Genomic DNA, 21,567 nt, shown 5'->3' with positions numbered 1-21,567 from the left:
GAGGCAACATGAAATGGGGGCCAACGTTTTCACAGGCAGATTATCAACCATGTGCACCTGTAAATTCCCTGTGCATAAGATATTTGTTTGTTTAGATGCCTCTTTGTCGCAGATATAATCTAAATAAGTAGAATACAAGTACAAGATCATATGTCAAATTCCTGTCGATAGATGAGGTTATAACTGGAAGAGACCAATTCGAAATGAAGTTTAGCATACTGTGAACTCCAGAAGCTTCCTCTAAGCTTCTCCCATTTAATATCTGAGGTATGACCAAGGTAAGAATGGAAGGAAAGCAAAACACAACTCACAGTTCACTGGAAGGATACATTAACTTTTTCTAAAAATTTGCATTCAACTGTGTAACCACTCTAAACACAGATTTGCAGCGTATCTGCACGATCACACATTGCATTTTTGGTGAAACCTGAAAGAATCCCCCGTTACCATACATAATGTACAACTGTGTGGAGATAAAGCTCCACATGATAAAAGCATTTACCTAGTTGCTTGTCACAGCGCTCTTCACGAGTTAGATGGTCTCTCCGCACGATCCTGAGAATGAAAAATTTTCTGATCTTCTGGTGGTTCATTGCAATCGTCAACATGAGCAAACATGTGCAAACTAGACCCATAAGATGAATCCTTAAATTTAGGAGACAGCATCAATTCACTTCCTCATCCATCACTGACAGTCTCCGTTCGAGTTACAACTTTTGAGGATTGCTAACACCGGTTGGACCGGGCACATTGCGTGAACTCATGCTTGCAGTTTTTAGGAGTCGGCGGAATTCATCCAAGCTTATCTTGCCATCCTTGTCAATGTCAGCCTCCTCTAGTAAAGGGTCCATGGAGCCCCTCAAACCTGTGCGCTGCAAACATGGTAGCACAAGTGAAAATCAGGTTCCAATTTTAATTTTTAACTTCATTGTTATACAGGGACTGAACTTAGTCTCAAGCTTGGTATTAATCCATATCATCAAAAAATTTCAGAATTCAAAATGCAATCATGCTGTAGAGTTTTTAAACCAGATCAACAATAATTAGGCAAAGATACCATTTGAAGTTCCTCAGGTGTGATATATCCATCTCCATCCACATCAAACTTATCAAAAGCAGATTGCGAAACTGTTTGCCACTTTTCTGTGTCATGTTCCACTAACTGATGCACATGCATGGTTGCTGCAACAAATTCAGAGAAATCTACGAGTCCATCTGTGTTGCTGTCTATCTGCTCCAAAAGGATGAACAGGGGCAAAAATTGTTCAGGCTCATGCATCCACCACAAAGCATGCAAAAGAAGATTTTTTTTTTTTTTTTAAATTATGTCATTTGGTTTTAGAATGGGGATGGATGGAAGCCTGGCAAATATCATAGTGAGGAAGTTATGATTATGATTTCCATGTGATGGTGAATGTCTATAGGAAATAAGGAATATACATCTGCTCAACTATTTCCTACAATGTACCAAGTCATTCATCTTCTCACTTCAAGTACATGACATATCCTTGTTCTCCTCTATGAACATGGAATTTATGACTGCACTAGTGGTTGTGGCAACAAATAGTAAGAATAGTCCATCATATGATACCGATGTATTATATCAACTTGCAGCTTGTGCTATGAAATTACCAATCCATAAAAGCTTAAATTTGCATGTCAAGATAGAAACTTTCAATGTCATATGAAATCATCAGTTATAAATGATCAAACATGTAAAATAAACATAACATGTCAAGTTAGATGGTGAAAATATATCAGATATATCTGATGTAGACTATCAGCTGGCTAGGACAATTGTTATACTGAAAAATCAGACTTGTTTGGTACCTTCTAAATGTCGTTAGTCATACAACAAAAGATATTATCATGGAAACTTAAAGTGCAGGTATATATAAAATGTAGTCTTTATTTTCTGTTCTTATTCAATATATCATCCCTCCAAAAACATAATAAGAGATAAGGCAAGTCAATTTTGTTTCTACATAAACTTTTGCCCCGAAGTGCCAAATCTTTGCTCTGTTTCAACTATCAGAACATGTAACTAGAAACACCTGCCAAGAAAGTGCATACCGAGGGTTTAAATATCGGTAAGTAGAAACACCTGCCAGGAAAGTGCATACCAAGGGTTTAAATATCGGCACTGGGGCCCATCTTGGTTTGCTCCTAGGACAATATGAAATCAGGATCGGATAGCATGGATAGGACAGAACGAAACAATTATTAGCAAGAATAAAATGGAAAAAAAAATATGTCGAGGTCTGTCCATCTTGACTGTCCTAGTGCATCCCAACTGCATCCGAACTGTCGGGATGCAACCGAGATGGTCAGGACATCTTGGTTCAAGAGAACTGGTGTTCCGCACCCATACTGCATACCATTTTCTTCCTGAAATGGTATTATACTGGCCCACCAATACAGTCTGGACATGATTCCTTGATGCATACTATAGTAAAACAACGTACAAGGAAGCATAGCACCGGAATGAAAGTTTGTAGGGGCAGGGGCTCACCGCCTGAAGAATTTCTAGAACATGAGGTCCCTTCAATCTCCAAGGACGATCTTTTTCAAGAGCCTGGACAAAATTGCTACAACAATTATGAGTCTGAATTGAAAAGTATAGGATTTGCATAAACTCTAATCAAAACTTAATAGCAATTGATTACTTCTCAGAGACACCTATCTACAGAAAATGACTCCACGGCGAAAGGTTAATAACATTAATATAAGCGGATCCCCATTGCTAAGAGACTCATCAATAACATTAATATAATCGGATTACATATTAACAGGTCATTTCTTAGAGGAACTTAAGTACAGTTTTCATATTGGTACAAGCCAGCTATCACCATTGTAACTCATAAACAACCACAAAACTCCAGATTGGAAAAGATCCTCAAGAAAGTTTATTAAAAAAAAACAAAAACAAAAAAAAAACAAAAAAACAAGAGATTTCCACGGCATGCAGTTAAATATTCCACATGTTACATGAGAAGAGAAGCCACTCTCTGATTGAGCCTTTATATTTCTGTAAAAAGTTCTAACAAGGACGATACCTAATACTCATTGCAGAGGAAAATTAACTAGTATTACATTTTCCAGTTGACAATCATTGAAAAGGAATCCCATTTCCCAAATATGCATCATCCTTTCATGATGTATGTTCTTGTAAAAGTAATCTGATATTGTTCAGGAGATAGCTCTCCACTTAAATTTTGGATTTTATTGCAATAGCTTTTACATCTTTTAAACTACCGAAAATTTAGATATTTCACAAAGAGTAATGCAGAAGATTTGCTGATGCAAGGTTCAGAAAGTGATATTTATCACTATCTTTTTTGAACGAACTATGATGAAAGGAGTATGGAATCATGACTCTAACATCATTGTCCCAAGAGGGTGTTATGTCGGGTGGTTAAGGCTAACAAAGCACAAAACAAAACAATAAATAATTTCTTTTTTCCTGTTAATGTTAAATCACCACAATTATGATGTGCATGCGACTTAGGGATGATATCTCACATACTTATCTGTCAAAATGATGCTAATACTACTTAAAAATTACTAGTTGCAGGCATCATATAAATGGTCAAGAAATGTGTAGAAGTGGGAAATTTAGATATCCCAGATGTTCCAGTCTTCTTTTCTGTATGCTTTCTAGGGTGCATGGGTACTGGATATGCTACAAATCGGATCAGACGTGCTAAAAAGTCACCTGTTTATCTATTGCTGGAAAGCAGAAATTTACAATCTAAAGGCTCAAAATAGATGCCTTCAAATATCAAAATTAATGTGATAAGTTGGGATACAGTAATTAATGTTAACCTTAAGCAAAATATTTTATTCAATACAGTTTCAGTTTTATGAACCAAAATTGATTCCACTGAAGTTATAAACCATTAAACCTGGTTCTCAACATCACATCAACTAGGGCATAAATGGCACCCGAAAATTCAACAAGCCGTTCTGATTATATTTTAATAACCAATTTATGTTTCCAATAACCTTATTTGATGAAGTCAGGTTTAGAATCCAATTTCTTATAGGATTGAACTTGGATATAGCTAATTCATACCTGAAAAACTGATAACCGAATATATGTACACACGCTACATATGTGGAATATATATAAATATAAGAATATAAAGAGGATTGGCTACATGATTTGTATTGATCCCTTAACTCTAGGATTGGCTATCTGACCTGTATTGATTCCTTAACTCTTGCCCACTGCCATTTCAGCTCCAAATCCTAGCTAACACTCAGACATCAATTCTGTTTGAATCAAATCAACCATAAATGGAAACCTAAATCCTATTAGATTTTTTTTTTTTTAAAACCAACAATTTACTTACCATATTAGTGTTCAAGGTGGTTGTACTTAATAATTTCTTAAAATTCATAACTTTATTAAAAATTTAAAAAATAAAAAATAATAGCAATAAGAAACATAAGATACAACCTGTGCTGAATTAAACCTCAAATTCTTGAATCAGAACTCAAATCTAACTACTAATCAAGTCTGGATTCTAGGTAGGAGCTTACACATTTTGATGGAGCCGAATCTGACTTCGAACTCCTATCTTATCGAGTTTAGATGCAGATATAGCATGGATCCTACCTGGGTTCGACCCATTTACAACATTAATGTCAACCCTCTGATTTGTATCAACTACTAGCAAGGTAATTCTAGACAAGAGGGGCATATTGTGAAACCTATAAACTCAATTTGCTAGTGGGAACCTGCCTTACAAATAACACAGTATAAGCTAATGCAAGGGAGCCATCTCCAACCCCCTCCCTTGATATGAAAAGAGTACAGACACGGAGGTTCCAGGATGTAGTAAAGCATTTTGGCATATTTTATTGTACTAGCTTGGAGCAAATATAAGAAATATAAAAGAGTGGACATGGTAGACATACTAGTGCAGAGGGTCAACTACCATAATACGAGTTCAACTAGACAAGCACTATGATTCTACTATCAAGGATAAGGTTACCAGAAATGACATTTGGTATTTTTTAGCCATGTCCATGAGGTTTGGCTCCACTAGGATCTTCACAATATACGCATGACCTTCATATCCAACACATTCTTAACATAGATATCTCAAAATCCAAAGCAGTCTTTAACAAATGTTGAGTAACTGCACAGTATCTCATACCAAACGTCTATCCGTCTTAATATCCAGTATCATAGGCAGCATTCTCTGACAAAATCAAGGATGTGCACCATGTGGTTGATAGAATGGACTCTTTTTTTCTTTTTTCTTTTTTTTTTTTGTTTTTGACAATGCTAGGTCTCACAGATGGAGAGGAAAAAGTTTGTTGACTTATGCGTCATGAGTTGGATTCAACACATCCTTAAAATTGCAAGATAACGAAAAAGCAGTAAAATAGGTACAAAATTTAACACCACAGTATATAGCCAATACTTGTAGCTGGCTTCCAGCCTGATCAAAACACTAGCAATCTCATAAAGATTTCTAGTTTCACTGACAATAAATTCTTTAGAGTGGCATCAACAAATAATAATGAAATTTCAAATGGTTTTCAATATCATATGATTCAGTACCTCTCGAATGCCTTTCCAGCATGCAGAAAATAGCATATTTTGCTTCACTGCTCTAAAGAGGCTTCGAAAAGAAAATTTTGCATTCTCTAACTTTGAGTGTGTACACAGATTTTCAATCTCATTGATTTTTTTTTCCCCATTATTACTAACAGCATCAACAATAAGAGAAGGTCAGAGTAGCAGTCTCTGATGGCATGTAAAGACTCAAGTTTTAGTTTTCCAGAAGAATGAAGACGTTTAAAAAGAAAACATTCTGCACTTTAAAGAATTTAGATTGCATATTAGTTTCTTCTTTTCTACATGCTTACCACAATAATATTTTCCATACCAGTCAAAAGTGATCAACTATGTAAAGGATCAACTGCTTGTTCCTTGGTCCCAATTTTTCAAACACCAATATGAACTCGTTGTTTTGTCAAAGAACTGAACCATTCCATAAAGAAAACCTAAAAGCTGTTTATTCTGTGGTTTAAAGAGATTTTAGGCCTTGGTTGTAAGAGGCAGGTACATAATTCCAGAGCCCTCAATACGTAGTGTGGTTTTACCTTTCATCATGGATCAAAGAGGCATCTTTAGTTTTCTATGGTGTTTGTGGGGGCTTGTAATTCAGATGAGCATTGCAGTTATCCACTTTACAATAATCATCTAGCATAGTTCAAAATTTAAAGTTTTCTTTATTTTTCTTTATCAATCTGAAATGACAATACTACACTAGACAGCTAGCATTACAGAACGAAAATACTTCAAAGAATCCCCAAAATTGATGTTTTATTCAATAGGAAAATGTAGAAATCAGACATCACAAAGTCTGTTGTTCAGCTCTACAAAAGTCAGATGGTTAAGAAATACTATGTTCAACAACAGGGAATGGCCTGGAAAAATGAAGCCATGAGACAGAAAAAGTTTTTGGAATGAAAACAATCCTCAGTCAATGGCCAGAAGGTAATCAATTTCTAAACACAGGAAAAACAAATTTGCAAAGAGCACCATCTGAATTTGTCAAATGACTTGTGAAGATTGTAATTTTCATGCTGAATATTAAGTAGAACCTACATGTCTCATTTCTTCAAGACTGATTGCACCATTTTTATCCACATCAATTGCATCAAACTGGTCATGAAGTGCCGCCAGCTCGTCCTCATTTAGTGCACTTGCCAATGCCTGCATAACTCATTCCGTAGAAAAATTCCCAACAAGAAATTTGCAATATACTTGTACACATAATGCTCTATGCATCAATTTTTTGGAAATAGTTCAAACTTGTTTACCCTTAGTGCAAACTGCTTAAAACGGCTGTACTTCACGAACTGGCGCATGTTATTAAGCACAGATATATCTAACGGGATTTCTGATGCATCCCCCCCTTCTCTCACCCATGGATGCGCTGCAAAAGTGAGGGAGAAGAGGCCAGAAGCACGTCATTAAAGAAGTTAAGATAAGAAACAAAATGTAACACAAAAAAAACAAAATGATCAAAATTGCCCATTAGAAGATCATTTTATAAGTTTGAGAAAATATTTTAAAGATTAAATAGATACCACTAGACACAAGTTTGTTCCATAAGATTCCATGACTAAACCTCAAAAGGGACGTTTTTGGAAATTCAACAACCCATGAATATATCATGTATCTTCAACAGATTGCCTAGCCTAAAATTTAGAGAGCTCAAATTAATACATACACAAAGCCTGCGCAGCAGTCAATCTTGCACTAGGATCCTTAACTAATAACTTCTTTACAAAATCCTTGGCACTGTTGCTTATGCTTGGCCAAGGCTTCCGACGAAAATCAGGCTTGTTCTTTAGCACCTGCAAACCAACAAAATAAGAACAATTCTGTAGCATCTCCAGAAATGTAATGGCAGTCAAATGAAGAACATGATATACACAGTTTTCATCACATAACAATGAAATTTACAAGAAGCTATTAAATTTCACCTCTATAGATTAAAGGATTTTTAGTAATCCAAAAACATAAGTATCTGAAGATGATTACACAACCTAGGACCAAGTTTTATTATTGCAACAGCAAAGCGTCACAAGCAAATAGCAAAAAGTCAACATAAACATTAATGTCATCATTGCATTTGGGGTGGCTATGATCATATGATTTGATAAGAATATCCTAGAAACTGGAATGGATTTTACCTCCTTGAGTATTCCATCCTCAGTTTTATCCCAGAAGGGACGCCTTCCACAAAGCAAAATGTAGGTTATGACGCCTATGCTCCAAACATCTGATTCAGGACCAGACCTCCGTTTCAGTACTTCTGGAGCCACATAGTAGGCGCTGCCAACAATGTCATGGAATCTCTTCCCTGAAATATGTCATACCTGAAATGTCATATCTATACAGCTACATATCAACTATTTCATCTCTCAAAAGTTCCAAATTCACATAAATACGTAGAAGCACAGATTGAACAAAACATGGAAGTTTACAAAGATTGGAGATGCTGCCTATACACACCTGGTTTGATAAAATCTGAAAGGCCAAAATCTGTTGCTTTCAGGGGTGAGTCCTCTTTTGTCGATTTGAAAAGGAAGTTCTGCAAAGGTCAAATGTGTAGGGTGTTGTACTGGCTAGTATGCACAACAAACTTCAACTATCACTAAATCAGAATCTCTAACAACTGCTTCATGCATTAAAACTGTACCTCAGGCTTCATGTCTCGATGTACCAAACCATGCAAATGGCACTCAGCTGCAACTTTAAGCATCTGCCGCACTACTATTGCAGCATCTTTCTCAGTGTAACGGCTATCCTTTCTACAAAGAATTTGTTCAAGATCAGCTCAAGCAAGCTGAAAAAGTTATTAGATAGATGCTCAATTTATTAATTAATGAGCAACAAAGTCTAAGCAACAAAAGTGATTCACATCTACATTTCGAAAGAGAACTGCTATTGCATAAGAGGACATGTGATTCTTTTGTTTTAAATGGGTTCTTTTTTTATTTAAAGAAAAGTAGGCAATCTTACTTGGCCAATATTCGATCCAGCAATTCACCACCCTCACATAATCTGATAAAAAGTGCACAAGGCAAAAGTCATTATCACCATCTTGTTAAAGAAGAAATCACTAGCTGCTGTTTCAGTAGAATAAGCGTATAACTCAACAAGCATCATGGATAACAAAAATGTGAGAATGTGGTTACCTCTAAGACAGTGGAACTGCTACCATAAGGTTAGCTCTGTACAAACTTTAAAATATTCCGAGCAGACAAGTCAAAGAATAGTGTTGAGATCAAACCCCAATGCCAAGATACAGTTTGTTGAGTTTCCCTAAAACATACCTGAATACTGACCATTTTGGTGGCCAGGCCACAGGTCAACGATGTAAACATCGATTGACCCAGACAACTCAAAGAAAGAAATTCATATAAATAAACAAGCCTGTGGACTGCAAAAGGTCCTCTAACCATGCAGGTTGAGCTACAAGTGGTTGAAACTAGGTTGTCTTTTACAAAATAGCACCTTATCCTTACCTGGCCTGACCTATATTTTTAACGAGTAACAGTTCAAACAGATTGACCTTTTGAGGTAATCATAGGTTTTAAAACACTAAAGAGGCTCATGGAGAACTACAAAATAGAATTTTGCACATCCAACCTTGATATATATGCTACACACCCAATTCACAAAGTATTGTAATGTCTCTTAAACATCTTCAGCTGAAGAAAACAAATAACCAATATACCTCTTTCTACTTTTTTTTCCTTTTATCTTTTTTTTTTCCTTCAAGAAATACAGCATGAGTGCCACCTTCCAGGATCAAATCTGGAATCTCGGCCCAGCGCATGCACTGAGGAGAGGGGCGCCAACCGGTGGTCCTGTTGGCCAATATACCAGTAACGAAGAATCTACCTGACATTATCTCATTGTTGGAAAAATAACATAACACTTCTTTAGAAAATTCATGTCACCATATACCATATAAAAACAATAAAATCGCCCATATACACAATATCTGAACTTCAGCAACAAAAGTTTACCAGTTATAAAGAAATAACTGAAGCAGCAGGAATGAATGTGACACTTCTAGAAAAGTTTTTACAAAAGCAAGCAAATCATGTCTGATAATGATCAGAAAAGACAAGCAGAATGCAATGTCCTGTATATCATGTTATATTTTAGTTTCCTTTATGCATATGAGCATAAAATCATGATTTCGTTCCCATAATGGCTCAACAAAAGATGTTACTATCTAGACAAATGACTGTTGAAACATGATGGCACAAGACAGCTAGTCTAATGATAAGAAAACTTACTCCATAACTATATAAACATAAGAATCATCTTCAAATGCATTATGGAAGTGGACAACATTCTCATGTCCTTTAAGAGCTTTGAGTATCTTCACTTCACGCTGGACATCCTCAACAGCAACAGGACGAACCATCTGCCAATGGACACACATACCTTATACCAATTGATAAAATATTTACAAGCAAATAATTTGATGTCTCATGAAATTCAAATATTCTCTACTGGTAGTTAAAGTTGATAAACATAGTAACAACTGTTCTGTTCATTGTAAAATCAGAAAGATACAAATCAGCAGAAAAGCACATATGCGAGCTGCTTGGCTTCATTTAATTTTTCTTTCTTCAAAATGGGATGCCATTATCTCTATATTTCCAAATTTGAGGAATGTAACTTTATCAGCATGTTTCAGCCGCCAAAACAGTGGGGAGTGATACTCTTCATTCAGAAGATAAACAGTAGGGAAAACAGTTTTTCTTGTAAACAGAATGTATAAAATATTTTCAATCTGGGGTTCTTGTTGCATCATTAGACAAAAGACAGATAAATAAATATGTGAAACTATTGAACAAGAAAAAAAAATAAGACACTAGAATAAATTTCATCATCAATAATAGAGAAAGATAAAATTCATACACACACAAAATTAATGGATGGAAATGCTTAGGGCATTCTGAGGCTTAATGAAGTGCATATCACTTCACTTGCTAAGGATTAGCAATATGTGCAACAACAGCCTAAGATGCAGGTACTTTCTGATAAACATGTCCAATCATCCATGCTTAGATTTAGATTAGGAGAAGATTTATAGCAGTTGTCTACTTTAAAAAAAAAAATTCTGGTGACCTTTTTTCTATTTAAAATAAAGGGAAATGACAAATTTATTGCCACTTGTCATATGGCATGTCTTGTCCAATATGCACACACTTTGGTAAGTTCGTACCAACAATAGTGCACCATTGGCACAGCAAGTATGAGGTTACACCAAATGATACATTTGTGTATAAGCACCTTTGGATCAACTACCTACAGGAAGTGCTCTTGCTGCAGCTGGCTATTTTCGTTTTCATAGAATAAGTTGGGTGAAGTTGGGTGCTGTAAGGATGTTGGGAAGAATTGCTGCTTCTTTTTCTAGATTGGAACAACAGACATGCAATGGATGTCGCATGACATGGTACTGGCTACAGGATCGGTGAAACTTTGATTGTCTTTCTTGGAGACATGAATCATACATTGTTAAACCTCGAGGGTTTTACATAAACGATAATATAAATCAAGAACTGTTCAACACAACAAAGTTAGGTAGATTTTAAAAAGGATAATAAGAAGTTTCCTGAGCACCGAAAGATTAAACGTTTGTTCTATATTTTTTCATTTGATGTAGTTTACCTTTCTGGTATACTGTCTTTTGATCCTTTTGTGGAGTAAGGTATAGGCAAAATTTCCGTAGTTAGTTTTAGCCTGCCCATGCTATTATTGCCACACCTGTTAAGTTTGTTTACGAGAACTGTAGATAGTAATAGACTCACAGCTTTTCCACTGTCAGATTATAAATGCACAAGAATTGCTGCTGACAGTTCCTCCATTGGTCATAATCAACAGATGCCACTATGCAGGACAGACAAACTGATTTGAAGCTTGAATGGGGTTGAGTTCTTCGTTGGTAATTAAGTAGGGAATTCCAATGTACCAACATAGTGCAAATCGATGCAACAAATAATTAACTGATTGCATCGATGCCTCCAGGACTCGAGAAATCGAAGGGAAAACAAGAAGCATGACTTCAAATCTATATACTGTAGAATTAGTATCATGATCTTCCCCCTTTTCTTCAGGATCAAGAAATAATTATTTCTCTCTGATACAAATGCAAATGTCCAGTTTAAGTCACTCGATCAAATCTATGAAAAAAATGCAGCAAGAAAGAAACTCTCTGCAGAAGAGGGGAAAAAAAAACCCCGGTCTTGCGGAATTACCTTGCTCTTGTCGATCCTCTTGACGGCCAACCTCTCCCCACTGGCTTTATCGGTGGCGATGAAGGTGTACCCAAACTGGCCGTGCCCCAGAAACTTCCCGATCGCGTACCGGCTCTCGAAATCCTTGTCGTAGCCAAAGTCCGTCCTTTTCCCGTATGGCACCTTCCCTGCTGCGTCCTGCTGCTTACCCGGTCGGTTCTGCGCCGCCGGCAGGCCCTGCTGCCCGCCGGCAGACGCGTTGCTGCTGTTGGCGCCGCTGACCTTGGTCGCACACGACAAGCACGAGCCCATCGCCTCCTCCTCCTCTTCTTTCCCTCCGCCTCACAGAGATAACCATCAATACATCACAAAACGCGGATTACTGATCCAAAAAATCAGAAACGCGGAATACTTCCAAGAAAGGAGAACAAGAAGAGGGCTAAAAGGGTGAGATATAGACGGATCAACGGAGGGAAAGAGAGAGCTTAATTTGGAGAGGGAGAGCAGCCCTGATCCTCTTGTCGATCCTCTCAACCAGAAACCGACAAAGGAGGAGACTTCGATTGGACTTTGGAGATGGTTTTTGAAGGTGAGACTGGTTCCGTCGTCCCCGTCCTCGTCCCCTGTGGATGGAATTAATAAAATAAAAATAATGGAGACGTAGTGGGGGAGAGAGTGTGAGGAAATGAAGAATAGAGGGCACGTAGAAATAAAAAATTTCTTTTTCCTGTGCTGTTATTATTATCGTTGGGTTTTTGGCATTAAATCCGTCCGTTTATTTTATTCCTTGGAGTTGGGTTTGCGTTGCCGTTGCCGAAGGGTACCGTGGAGCCTGGGATCCAACGCGCTCATCCGTGACCTCCCTTACCCTGCCGCTTGGTGAGAATCCGGGGGAGAGCAGGACCAGGGCTGGAATCATGCATGTGAACCAATGGGAACGTCTGGAAAAAAAAAAAGAAGCCCTTGGTAGTTTTGACGTACGATCACGTGGCTCCACGTGGTCATTGGTTGACATGTCACTTTTTCTGCATGTGACAATTCTTTATTGGGTGTGCCGACTGCGTCCAGTGGGAACGAAGACTTTTCCGTCGCCTGCGCATCCTGTGATTTGAGGTTGATGTACCGCGCATGATCCATCATCTCTTTGGGGCAAATCCTGAGGCAGAAATTGAACTGCTTAACATCATATTCCAGTTTTTTATTTTATTTATGCGAACATCATATTCGAGTATTAGTGGATTATGTTTGCAAAGCTACACAGAAGGCAGCAAAAAGAGCCAGATCTTGAGATGCATGAGGGGAGAAAGAGGGGATGATGAATATCCAGTTCTCCATGATAACAAGTTCCTGGATAGTATATTCTCATATTGTTCCAATTGTTTCTTTTTTACAAAGCGTTGGAGTGTTAAGGAGACCTCACGGGTGTCTGCCGGTTGGTCGGACTCGGAGCACTTTGATGCGCCAAAGAAAGTTTGGGGGACCAGTGGGGGTGGGGAAGAAGTGTTAAATATTGAGGTGCCAGTGAGTCATTGCCACGTTTCACTTTCACCCCAGCAAAAGATCCTAAAATTTAGGCTTAAAGTAATCCTCAATTTGCCATCCCTTGCCCATCTCACACCTAAGACAAGCTTCCTTGGTTTGCACTACGATACTTGGAAACGCCGTAAAGCCTTCCTGATGACGGACACTTGCAAGTGAGCTGTGAGACCTAACAAAGTCCCAGAACTGAGCTAATCATTTTTGCCTTCGTCCTAGCTCACTTGCCCAAAAGCACAATTACACACTCAACAGGGTACGAAAGCAAACAATATTCCTAAAAAAAAAACCACACATCATTAGCAACACAATTAAAAGCTGGCTATGCTCTTACAGAAGGAACCTGACATCATTAGCAACACAGACATTATGTAACCTAATCGATCACTCCGGCCGGTCTGGTTCTAGAAAGCTTGCTTTGTCCTTGATTGCTCAAGAATTCCCACCCAAGAAGGACGCTAACTTGGCAAACCTATAGCGACCCCATGGTCAGGTGGCTGAGCAATCTAGGTTTGATCCTGGTTATCAGGCTCAACAGGCCAAATGACAGGGTTTTGGGGAGGGACAAGGGGAAAGCGTGAGATAGAGCGCTAGGGATTTCGAAATATAGCAAACCGGAAGCAGGGTAGGTATGAATCAAGCGGTGGATGGGACCATTAAATTAACAACGGAGGAGCACGGTAGTCTACCAATGAGAATGGACGATGTGATCAACAGCCACAGACGAACTCCCATCAAATTCTCACTGTCGGTCCCTGGCTGCCATGCGATTTTTTATAAAAACTATAGAGATTTTCTTTGATGCTAACTCAGCCGCAGGCTCTCGATCCAATTAATAGATATAACCCATCCAAGCCAGACGCCCACAAGGCCAGCAGAGACCGCTCACAGGCCCACGGGATAACACCTAGCCCAGAAGCAACATACGTCACAAAAGATATCCACCACCTATCAGTGGAAGGTGAACCTAAGTGCCACGTCCTTGGAATGCAGGGCTAATGGAGCTTAAACTCCTTAGCTTCCATTCTCATTAATAAAAAATAAATAAATAAACAGGCAACCCATATTGCCGACAGCGTCAAAGTGGACCATGGGCTAGCATAGCCGACATGCAATCTTAGCAACAGCAATTATTGCAGGCCTGTGGTCAAAAAGTAGTTGTGTACACTACCTCATGATCAGAGTCAGACGACTCAGCTTAATGTTATCTAATTTTATGTGTCATCTAGCCAACGTGGCTAGTGGCCAACAAGTTCACGAGGAAGGGTCGGTCCGCTTTCCCCCTGATCTGGGTCTTCTATTGAGACCAGATGCGAGTGATACTGCTTTCATTCGGTTGATGCAATTTCCACATTGCTGCTACCAAAAAATAAAATAAAAATAAACATAAAAACTTTTGGAAATACAACTATTGAAACGTACTCCTTGGTGAGTTGCGGCTTATGGATGATATGGAGCGGAAAGAAATATGAAGCCAAAAGAAATGAGTCACCCACTTGAATTGTAGGAAGTTTCAGGTTGCAAAGAAGCAGTACGTTTATCTATATTTTTCTTTGTGGTATTTGGCACGATGTAAGAAAAAACATTCTTTAATTCCAAAAATATAATATTTTAGAAATTGGGATTCTAAACTTGCTCATACGGAAGAGTTAGTCTACTTCAACGACTACACATATGCAGGACTTTGATGATTGGTCTTTTTTTTTTTTTTTTTTTTTGGGTGGGTGGGGGGGGGGGGGGGGTTGGTGGGGCGGTGGGGGAGTTGGGGGGTGCTCAAAACCAAATTATATTGTATCTTATTTTTAGATTTTTTTTTTTTTTTTTTTCTGATGAAGGGAGGATAGTGACTCCTCACAGTTTTATTAGATACAAAAAAATTTATTTTTTCAAAAACTTAAAACCCATTTGGCATCATTTTTATTTCTTGCTTTTATTTTTTTTTAAATCAAAACATAAGAAACTGAGACTTCAATGCTCTTATTTTTTTATATATTTTAAAAATTATTTTTAAAAAAGAATCATCTTATTTTTAATATCATTGTCAATTCAATCATAACCACAATTTTTATTATCCCCACTACTGCTACCACTATTATCATTAGTCATCATTACCTTCTCCACAATGATGCCACTATTGTCAAGTTATTACCTTAATTATACTATTGCTATTGCTACTAATGCTATTGCTACCGTTGCTTCTATTATTATCATCATTCTCTTTGTCATCACTATTATCTTTTTTGCGCTACCTTCTTTACTTTCATTATGCTATCACCAATTCTGTACTCTCAACATTAATGTTGCCACCATTGCTTCTAGCACTGCCATGGCCATTACCATCATATTTTTATTTTAAATATAGTAATAATATCAAAGATTTTATATTTTAAAAATTTTAAAAATATAAGATAAAATTTATATTTTTTTTAAAAAATAATAAGAATTAATTATATAAAAATTTTATATTTTTTAAAAATTTTTAATTTTAGCATAATCTTTTAATTTTTTCAATCAAGTATGTGTACTATTCAATTTGTTGCAATGTTGGCCTGTCATCAACCGACATTGAAATTTGCCGTTAAAGATGCATACGTAAAAATGAGGTGTCTAACTTAATAAAAATATTTAAAATGTTGGACTTATGCACGAATAATGCCAAGGTGAGTCTGTTGTCATGCTTAGAGGTGTCTATGAAGTTGTCCATGATGTCAAACTTCCTGACGGTGATGTGCTCGACCTCGAGATACTTGGAGGAGCAACAGATGCCCATAGTCCTGTGGCAGCGGTAGAGATGGAGGTCAGGCTGCGGTAGCGGTTGAAGTCCTCCGGGATAGATCGGGGGATGAGGAGGCACTCGATGCCGTGGATCACGCCATTTGGGCAAACCACCGCATCCGACTAGATCATGACAGTGAGGTCGATGGCAAGGTGAACATGCCTACCTGATTCACTATAGTCGTCGAGTCTGGATCTAGGGACATCGCTTGGACCATCTCCAGGTGGCCGTACTAAACTGCCTTGTCAATGATCGTGTTTCTGACACCATTCCTCACCCCGAGGAGCCGTCACCTCTCCAGCTTTCTCATTAATGATTCGAGTGGAGACAAAGGAGGTAATGATCTTGTGATGCCCGGCCCTGGTTGCGTAGTGCACCAGAGTGTCTTCTTTGGAGTTTTGTCTAGTTAATAGTAACGGCTCCAGCCTGTAGATGGCCTTCACGAGATCTAAATATCCTATCTTGGCTGATATGTGGAGCACCGTGTTCTCTACTATGATATCGATGAGGAGGGTTTTGTTCTCCCTAGCTATTTATCCCCCCTTTTGGTCGCGCCCTCCGCATGCCACCAACCCTGTCCCTTGCAGCCTGCAGAGACCCCCCACACTCCCTCGAGTGGTGCCACCTTCATCCCTCACAGCTTGTAGAGAACCCCCCATACCCCTTCGGGCCCGTGCTGCCTCCCCTCTTGGTCGCAACCTCCGCGTGCCACCATCCCCATCCACCGTAGCTTATAGAGAACCCCCTAAGGCCCGCGTTATCTCCCCTCTCGATCGCAACCTCCGCACGCCACCAATCTCATCCATCGTGGCTTGTAGAGAATCCTCCGAGGCTGCACCCCCTCCCCTCTCGATTGCGCCTACCGTGCGCCACCACCTCCGGTCCCCCATGGCCCGCGGAGAACCTCCCACACCCCTTTGGTGGCCCGCGCCACCTCCCATCTTGTTCGTGCCCTCTGCGCCACTACTCTCCTTCTCCTACGGCCCACAGAGAACCCCCACCCCACCACACCCCACCCCCTTGGGCGGCGGCGTCTCCCCTCTTAGTCGCACCCTCCATGCCCCTCCCTCTACCTGACGTCACAGCTCTTCTACATGCACTCTCAGCAAGCTCGGTGCAGTGGAAATCAAGGAGGGTGATGGAGATGGAGTTGGGGTTGATTTGGCCAACACCTCATTTTCATGTATACATCTTTAACGGTAAATTTCAATGCTGATTGATGACAGACCAATATTGCAACAAATTGAACAGTACATATACTTGATTTAAAAAATTAAAAAATTATATTAAAATTAAAAAAAATTTAAAAAAATATAAAATCATTTAAATAATTAATTTAAATAATAAAAAAGATGCACCTTAGATTTATCGACTTGTAAAATCTACAAATCAACTATTGACCAGATGTAAAGTTGCACTAACGTTGTTTAAGCAGACAATGATGTTTAATGCTAGCTCCCATGATGCCGCAGCTTTCTCATTCCTTCTTTCAAGGGTACTGCCACCCAACCAGCCATTTGGGCCGGCCCATTAGATATCCTATGCCTTGAAGGTTCAATTGATCAGATACTGGGAGCAATTCTTGGTGAGCGCACCACTTTGCTCTGTTAGACCACGTAGTCATTATTTTTTAATATATATTTAAAATTTAAAATTTTATTTTTTATTTAATTTTTTAAATAATAAAAATATATTTTTTTTCAAAAAAATTATAATATTTTGTATAAAAAATCATAATTTTCACATATACAGGACTTTGATGATTGGTTTTTTTTTTTTTTTTTTTGGAGGGGGGAGGGGGTGTGCTCAAAACCAAATTATATTGTATCTTATTTTCAGATTTTTTTTTTCCTGATGAAGGGAGGATAGTGACTCCTCTCAGTTTTATTAGATACAAAGAAATTTATTTTTCTAAAAACTTAAAACCCATTTGGCATCATTTTTATTTCTGGTTTTTATTTTTTTTTTAAATCAAAACATAAGAAACCGAGACTTCAATGCTCTTATTTTTTTATATATTTTAAAAATTATTTTAAAAAAAATCATCTTATATTTATTATCATTGTCAATTCAATCATAACTACAATTTTTATTATCCCCACCACTGCTACCACTATTATCATTAGTCACCTTACCTTCACCCCAATGATGCCACTATTGTCAAATTATTACCTTAATTATACCATTGCTATTGCTACTGTTGCTTCTATTATTATCATCATTTTTTTGTCATCATTATTATCTTTTTTGTGCTACCGTCTTTATTTTCATTATGCCATCACCAACTCTGTACTCTCAACACTAATGTTGCCACCATTGCTTCTAGCACTGCCATGGCCATTACCATCATATTTTTATTTTAAATATAATAATAATATCAAAAACTTTATATTTTAAAATTTTTAAAAAAATATAAGATAAAATTTATATTTTTTAAAAAATAATAAGAATTAATTATCTAAAAAATTTTATATTTTTTGAAAAATTTTAATTTTAGCATAATCTTTTAATTTTTTTATTCAAATATGTGTATTATTCAATTTGTTGCAATATTGGCCTGTCGTCAATCGACATTGAAATTTGCCGTTAAAGATGCATATGTAGAAATGAGGTGTCTAACTTAATAAAAATATTTGAAATGTTGGACTTATGCATGAATAATACCAAGGCGAGTCTGTTGTCGTGCTTAGAGGTGTCTATGAAGTTGTCTATGATGTCAAACTTCTTGATGGTGATGTGCTCGACCTCGAGATACTTGGAGGAGCAACAGATGCCGACAGTCCTGTGGCAGTGGCAGAGATGGAGTTCAGGCTATGGTAGCGGTTGAAGTCCTCCTGGATAGATCGGGGGATGAGGAGGCACTCAATGCCATGGATCATGCCATCTGGGCAAACCACCGCATCCGGCTAGATCATGACAGTAAGGTCGACGGCAAGGTGAACATGCCTGCCTGATTCACCATAGCCGTCAAGTCTGGATCCAGGGACATGATCGCTTGGACCACCTCCAGGTGGCCGTACTAAGCTGTCTTATCAACGATCGTGTTTCTGACACCATTCCTCACCCTGAGGAGCCGTCACCTCTCCAACTTCCTCATTAATGATTCGAGTGGAGACGAAGGAGGTGATGATCTCATGATGCCCGGCCCTGACTGCATAGTGCACCAGAGTGTCTTCTTTGGAGTTTTGTCTAGTTAACAGTAATGGCTCCAGCCTGCAGATGGCCTTCGCGAGATCTAAATGTCCTATCTTGGCTGATATGTGGAGCACCGTGTTCTTTTCCACTATGACATCGATGAGGAGGGTTTTGTTCTCCCTAGCTATTTGTCCCTCCTTTTGATGGCACCCTCCACATGCCACCACCCCCTGTCCCTTGCGGCCCGCAGAGACCCCCCACACCCCCTCAAGTGGCGCCACCTTTGTCCCTCACGACCTGTAGAGAACCCCCATACCCCTTCGGGGCCCGTGCTGCCTCCCTTCTTGATTGCAACATCCGCGTGCCACCATCCCTATCCACCGTAGCCTATAGAGAACCCTTAAGGCCCACGTCGTCTCCCTCTCAGTCGCAACCTCCGCACGCCACCAACCCCATCCATCGTGGCTTGCAGAGAATCCTCCGAGGCCGCACCCCCTCCCCTCTCGGTCGCGCCTACCGCACGCCACCACCCTCGATCCCCCATGGCCCACGGAGAACCTCCCACGCCCTTTTGGCGGCCCGCGCCGCCTCCCATCTTGTTCGTGCCTTCTGCACCACTACCCTCCTCCTACGGCCCGCGGAGAACCTTCCACCCCACCACACCCCACCCCCTTGGGCGGTGCCGTCTCCCCTCTTGGTCGCACCCTCCATGCCCCTCCCTCCACCCGACGTCACGGCTCTTCTACACGCCCTCTCAGCAAGTTCGGTGTAGTAAAAATCAAGAAGGATGATGGAGATGGAGTTGGGGTTGATTTGGCGAACACCTCATTTTCACGTATATATCTTTAACGGCAAATTTCAACGTTGATTGATAGCAGACCAGCATTGCAACAAATTGAATTAAAAAAATTAAAAATTTAAATTTAAATTTAAATTTTTTAAAAAATATAAAATATTTTAAATAATTAATCTAAATAATAAAAAGATGTACCTTAGATTTATCAACTTGTAAAATCTACAAATCAACTATCGGCTAGATGTAAAGTCGCACGAACGTTGTTTAAGCAGATGATGATATTTAATGCCAGCTCCCATGATGCCGCAGCTTTCTCATTCCTTCTTTCAAGGGTACTGCCACCCAACCAGCCATTTGGGCCGGCCCATTAGATATCCTATGCCTTGAAGGTTCAATTGATCAGATACTGGGAGCAATTCTTGGTGAGCGCACCATTTTGCTTTGTTAGACACGTAGTCATTATTTTTTAATATATATTTAATATTTAAAATTTTATTTTTTTATTTAAATTTTAAATAATAAAAATATATATATTTTTTAAAAAATTATGATATTTTATATAAAAAATCATAATTTCAATGCAGAATGCTATAATATCATTACAGAATGTCATAATTTTTTTGAAAAAAAAATATTTTCATCATTCAAAATTTAAATGAAAAAATAGAATTATAAAAATTAAATGGACATTAAATATGCGTTGAAAAGTGATGACTACGTGGTCTAATAGGATGAAATGGTGTGCTCCACATCAGATTTTCTACATGACGGACGGTGTATAAAAAATTTCACCAGATATTATTTGAAAAACAGGTGACAAGAGATTAAGCTGATTGGCACAAGTGGCCTGCTGGTTGGCCAAGTTCCATTGGAGGATACTCGTGGGGGAAGAGCTTTGGTTCCTTTTTCAGAAGAGGAATATTCAACATGTCAATTGCTTGTCTACCACTAAGTAAAAACGAATTTTCTTTGGACATAAAAAATATGTAAAACCAGTGGGCATCTCTTTTCCTTAGTTTAGAAAGCATTTTGCTCGCTGTATCGTAAATGTGGCTTGAAATTCTTATTATATTTATTTTGATTTCGAATTTATTTATTATTTTATGAAAATATTAAGATTACGGTAGGGATGCTGATCTTCTCATCCAAATTTTGTGCTTGGGTGCATCGCTGCATTCTATCCTTTTTTTCTGCCTCTTTGGGGATGCTTTACCTCTATTCATTCCTCATCTTTTTCTTTTTTTCATAAAAAATTGATGAAATGTTGATGAACATCATTTTTTTTAAAAAAAAAAATAAATAACCTAAGGCGAGACAAAGAAATGCACTCAATTGGGGCATGGATTCGATCCATGGCCATGCCGCACAATCATTCGGTACTGCAAAAATTTGAAAATTAAACAACGTCTGCATAAGATTCACATGGTCATTGCATCCAATCTAGAATCCACCTCACAGTGGATTCGGGTTGTGTCGCTGATTGATTTTCTTTCATGTTCTAAATATTAGATCATATTTTGCATAATTTTCA

At 38.4% G+C, this 21,567-nt stretch overlaps 1 protein-coding gene across 3 annotated transcripts; it reads right to left on the bottom strand.

Annotated features, from left to right (window-relative positions):
* Positions 1-313: 313 nt before the first annotated feature.
* Positions 314-12,701, bottom strand: LOC105054415 (calcium-dependent protein kinase 18). Of its 3 annotated transcripts, XR_012135506.1 has the most exons (13): positions 11,815-12,681; positions 9,844-9,974; positions 8,555-8,596; positions 8,232-8,343; positions 8,045-8,123; positions 7,723-7,892; positions 7,257-7,383; positions 6,844-6,959; positions 6,629-6,736; positions 2,513-2,575; positions 1,058-1,231; positions 503-872; positions 314-427 (listed from the first exon to the last, which is right to left on the bottom strand). XR_012135506.1 is itself a non-coding variant. In XM_073246089.1 (12 exons), the coding sequence occupies exons 1-12, from the start codon at positions 12,103-12,105 to the stop codon at positions 708-710; spliced, it is 1,578 nt and encodes a 525-aa protein (XP_073102190.1). In that variant the 5' UTR covers positions 12,106-12,701; the 3' UTR covers positions 314-707. The 3 variants fall into 3 exon arrangements, 2 of the variants coding, with proteins under 2 accessions (XP_073102190.1, XP_073102192.1); XM_073246089.1 differs by having other exon boundaries at positions 314-872; positions 11,815-12,701; XM_073246091.1 differs by lacking the exons at positions 314-427; positions 503-872 and adding an exon at positions 2,124-2,166 and having other exon boundaries at positions 1,104-1,231; positions 11,815-12,688.
* Positions 12,702-21,567: the final 8,866 nt, after the last annotated feature.

This window comes from Elaeis guineensis, chromosome 11 (genome assembly GCF_000442705.2).
Source record: "Elaeis guineensis isolate ETL-2024a chromosome 11, EG11, whole genome shotgun sequence".
Taxonomy (NCBI): domain Eukaryota; kingdom Viridiplantae; phylum Streptophyta; class Magnoliopsida; order Arecales; family Arecaceae; genus Elaeis; species Elaeis guineensis.
Note: the sequence above shows the minus strand (reverse complement) of the source record. Positions and strands in the feature narration are given on the sequence as shown.

Bases quoted from the DNA above. Each gene is read 5' to 3' on its own strand.
- LOC105054415 (XM_073246089.1), bottom strand. From the start codon at position 12,105: ATGGGCTCGTGCTTGTCGTGTGCGACCAAGGTCAGCGGCGCCAACAGC. The intron at 8,124-8,231 runs GTACAGTTTTAA...TGACCTTTGCAG, and splicing joins ATCGAGACATGAAGCCTGAG to AACTTCCTTTTCAAATCGAC. The intron at 2,576-6,628 runs GTAGGTTCTACT...AATTTTGTCCAG, and splicing joins GTCTTGAAGAAATGAGACAT to GCTCTTGAAAAAGATCGTCC.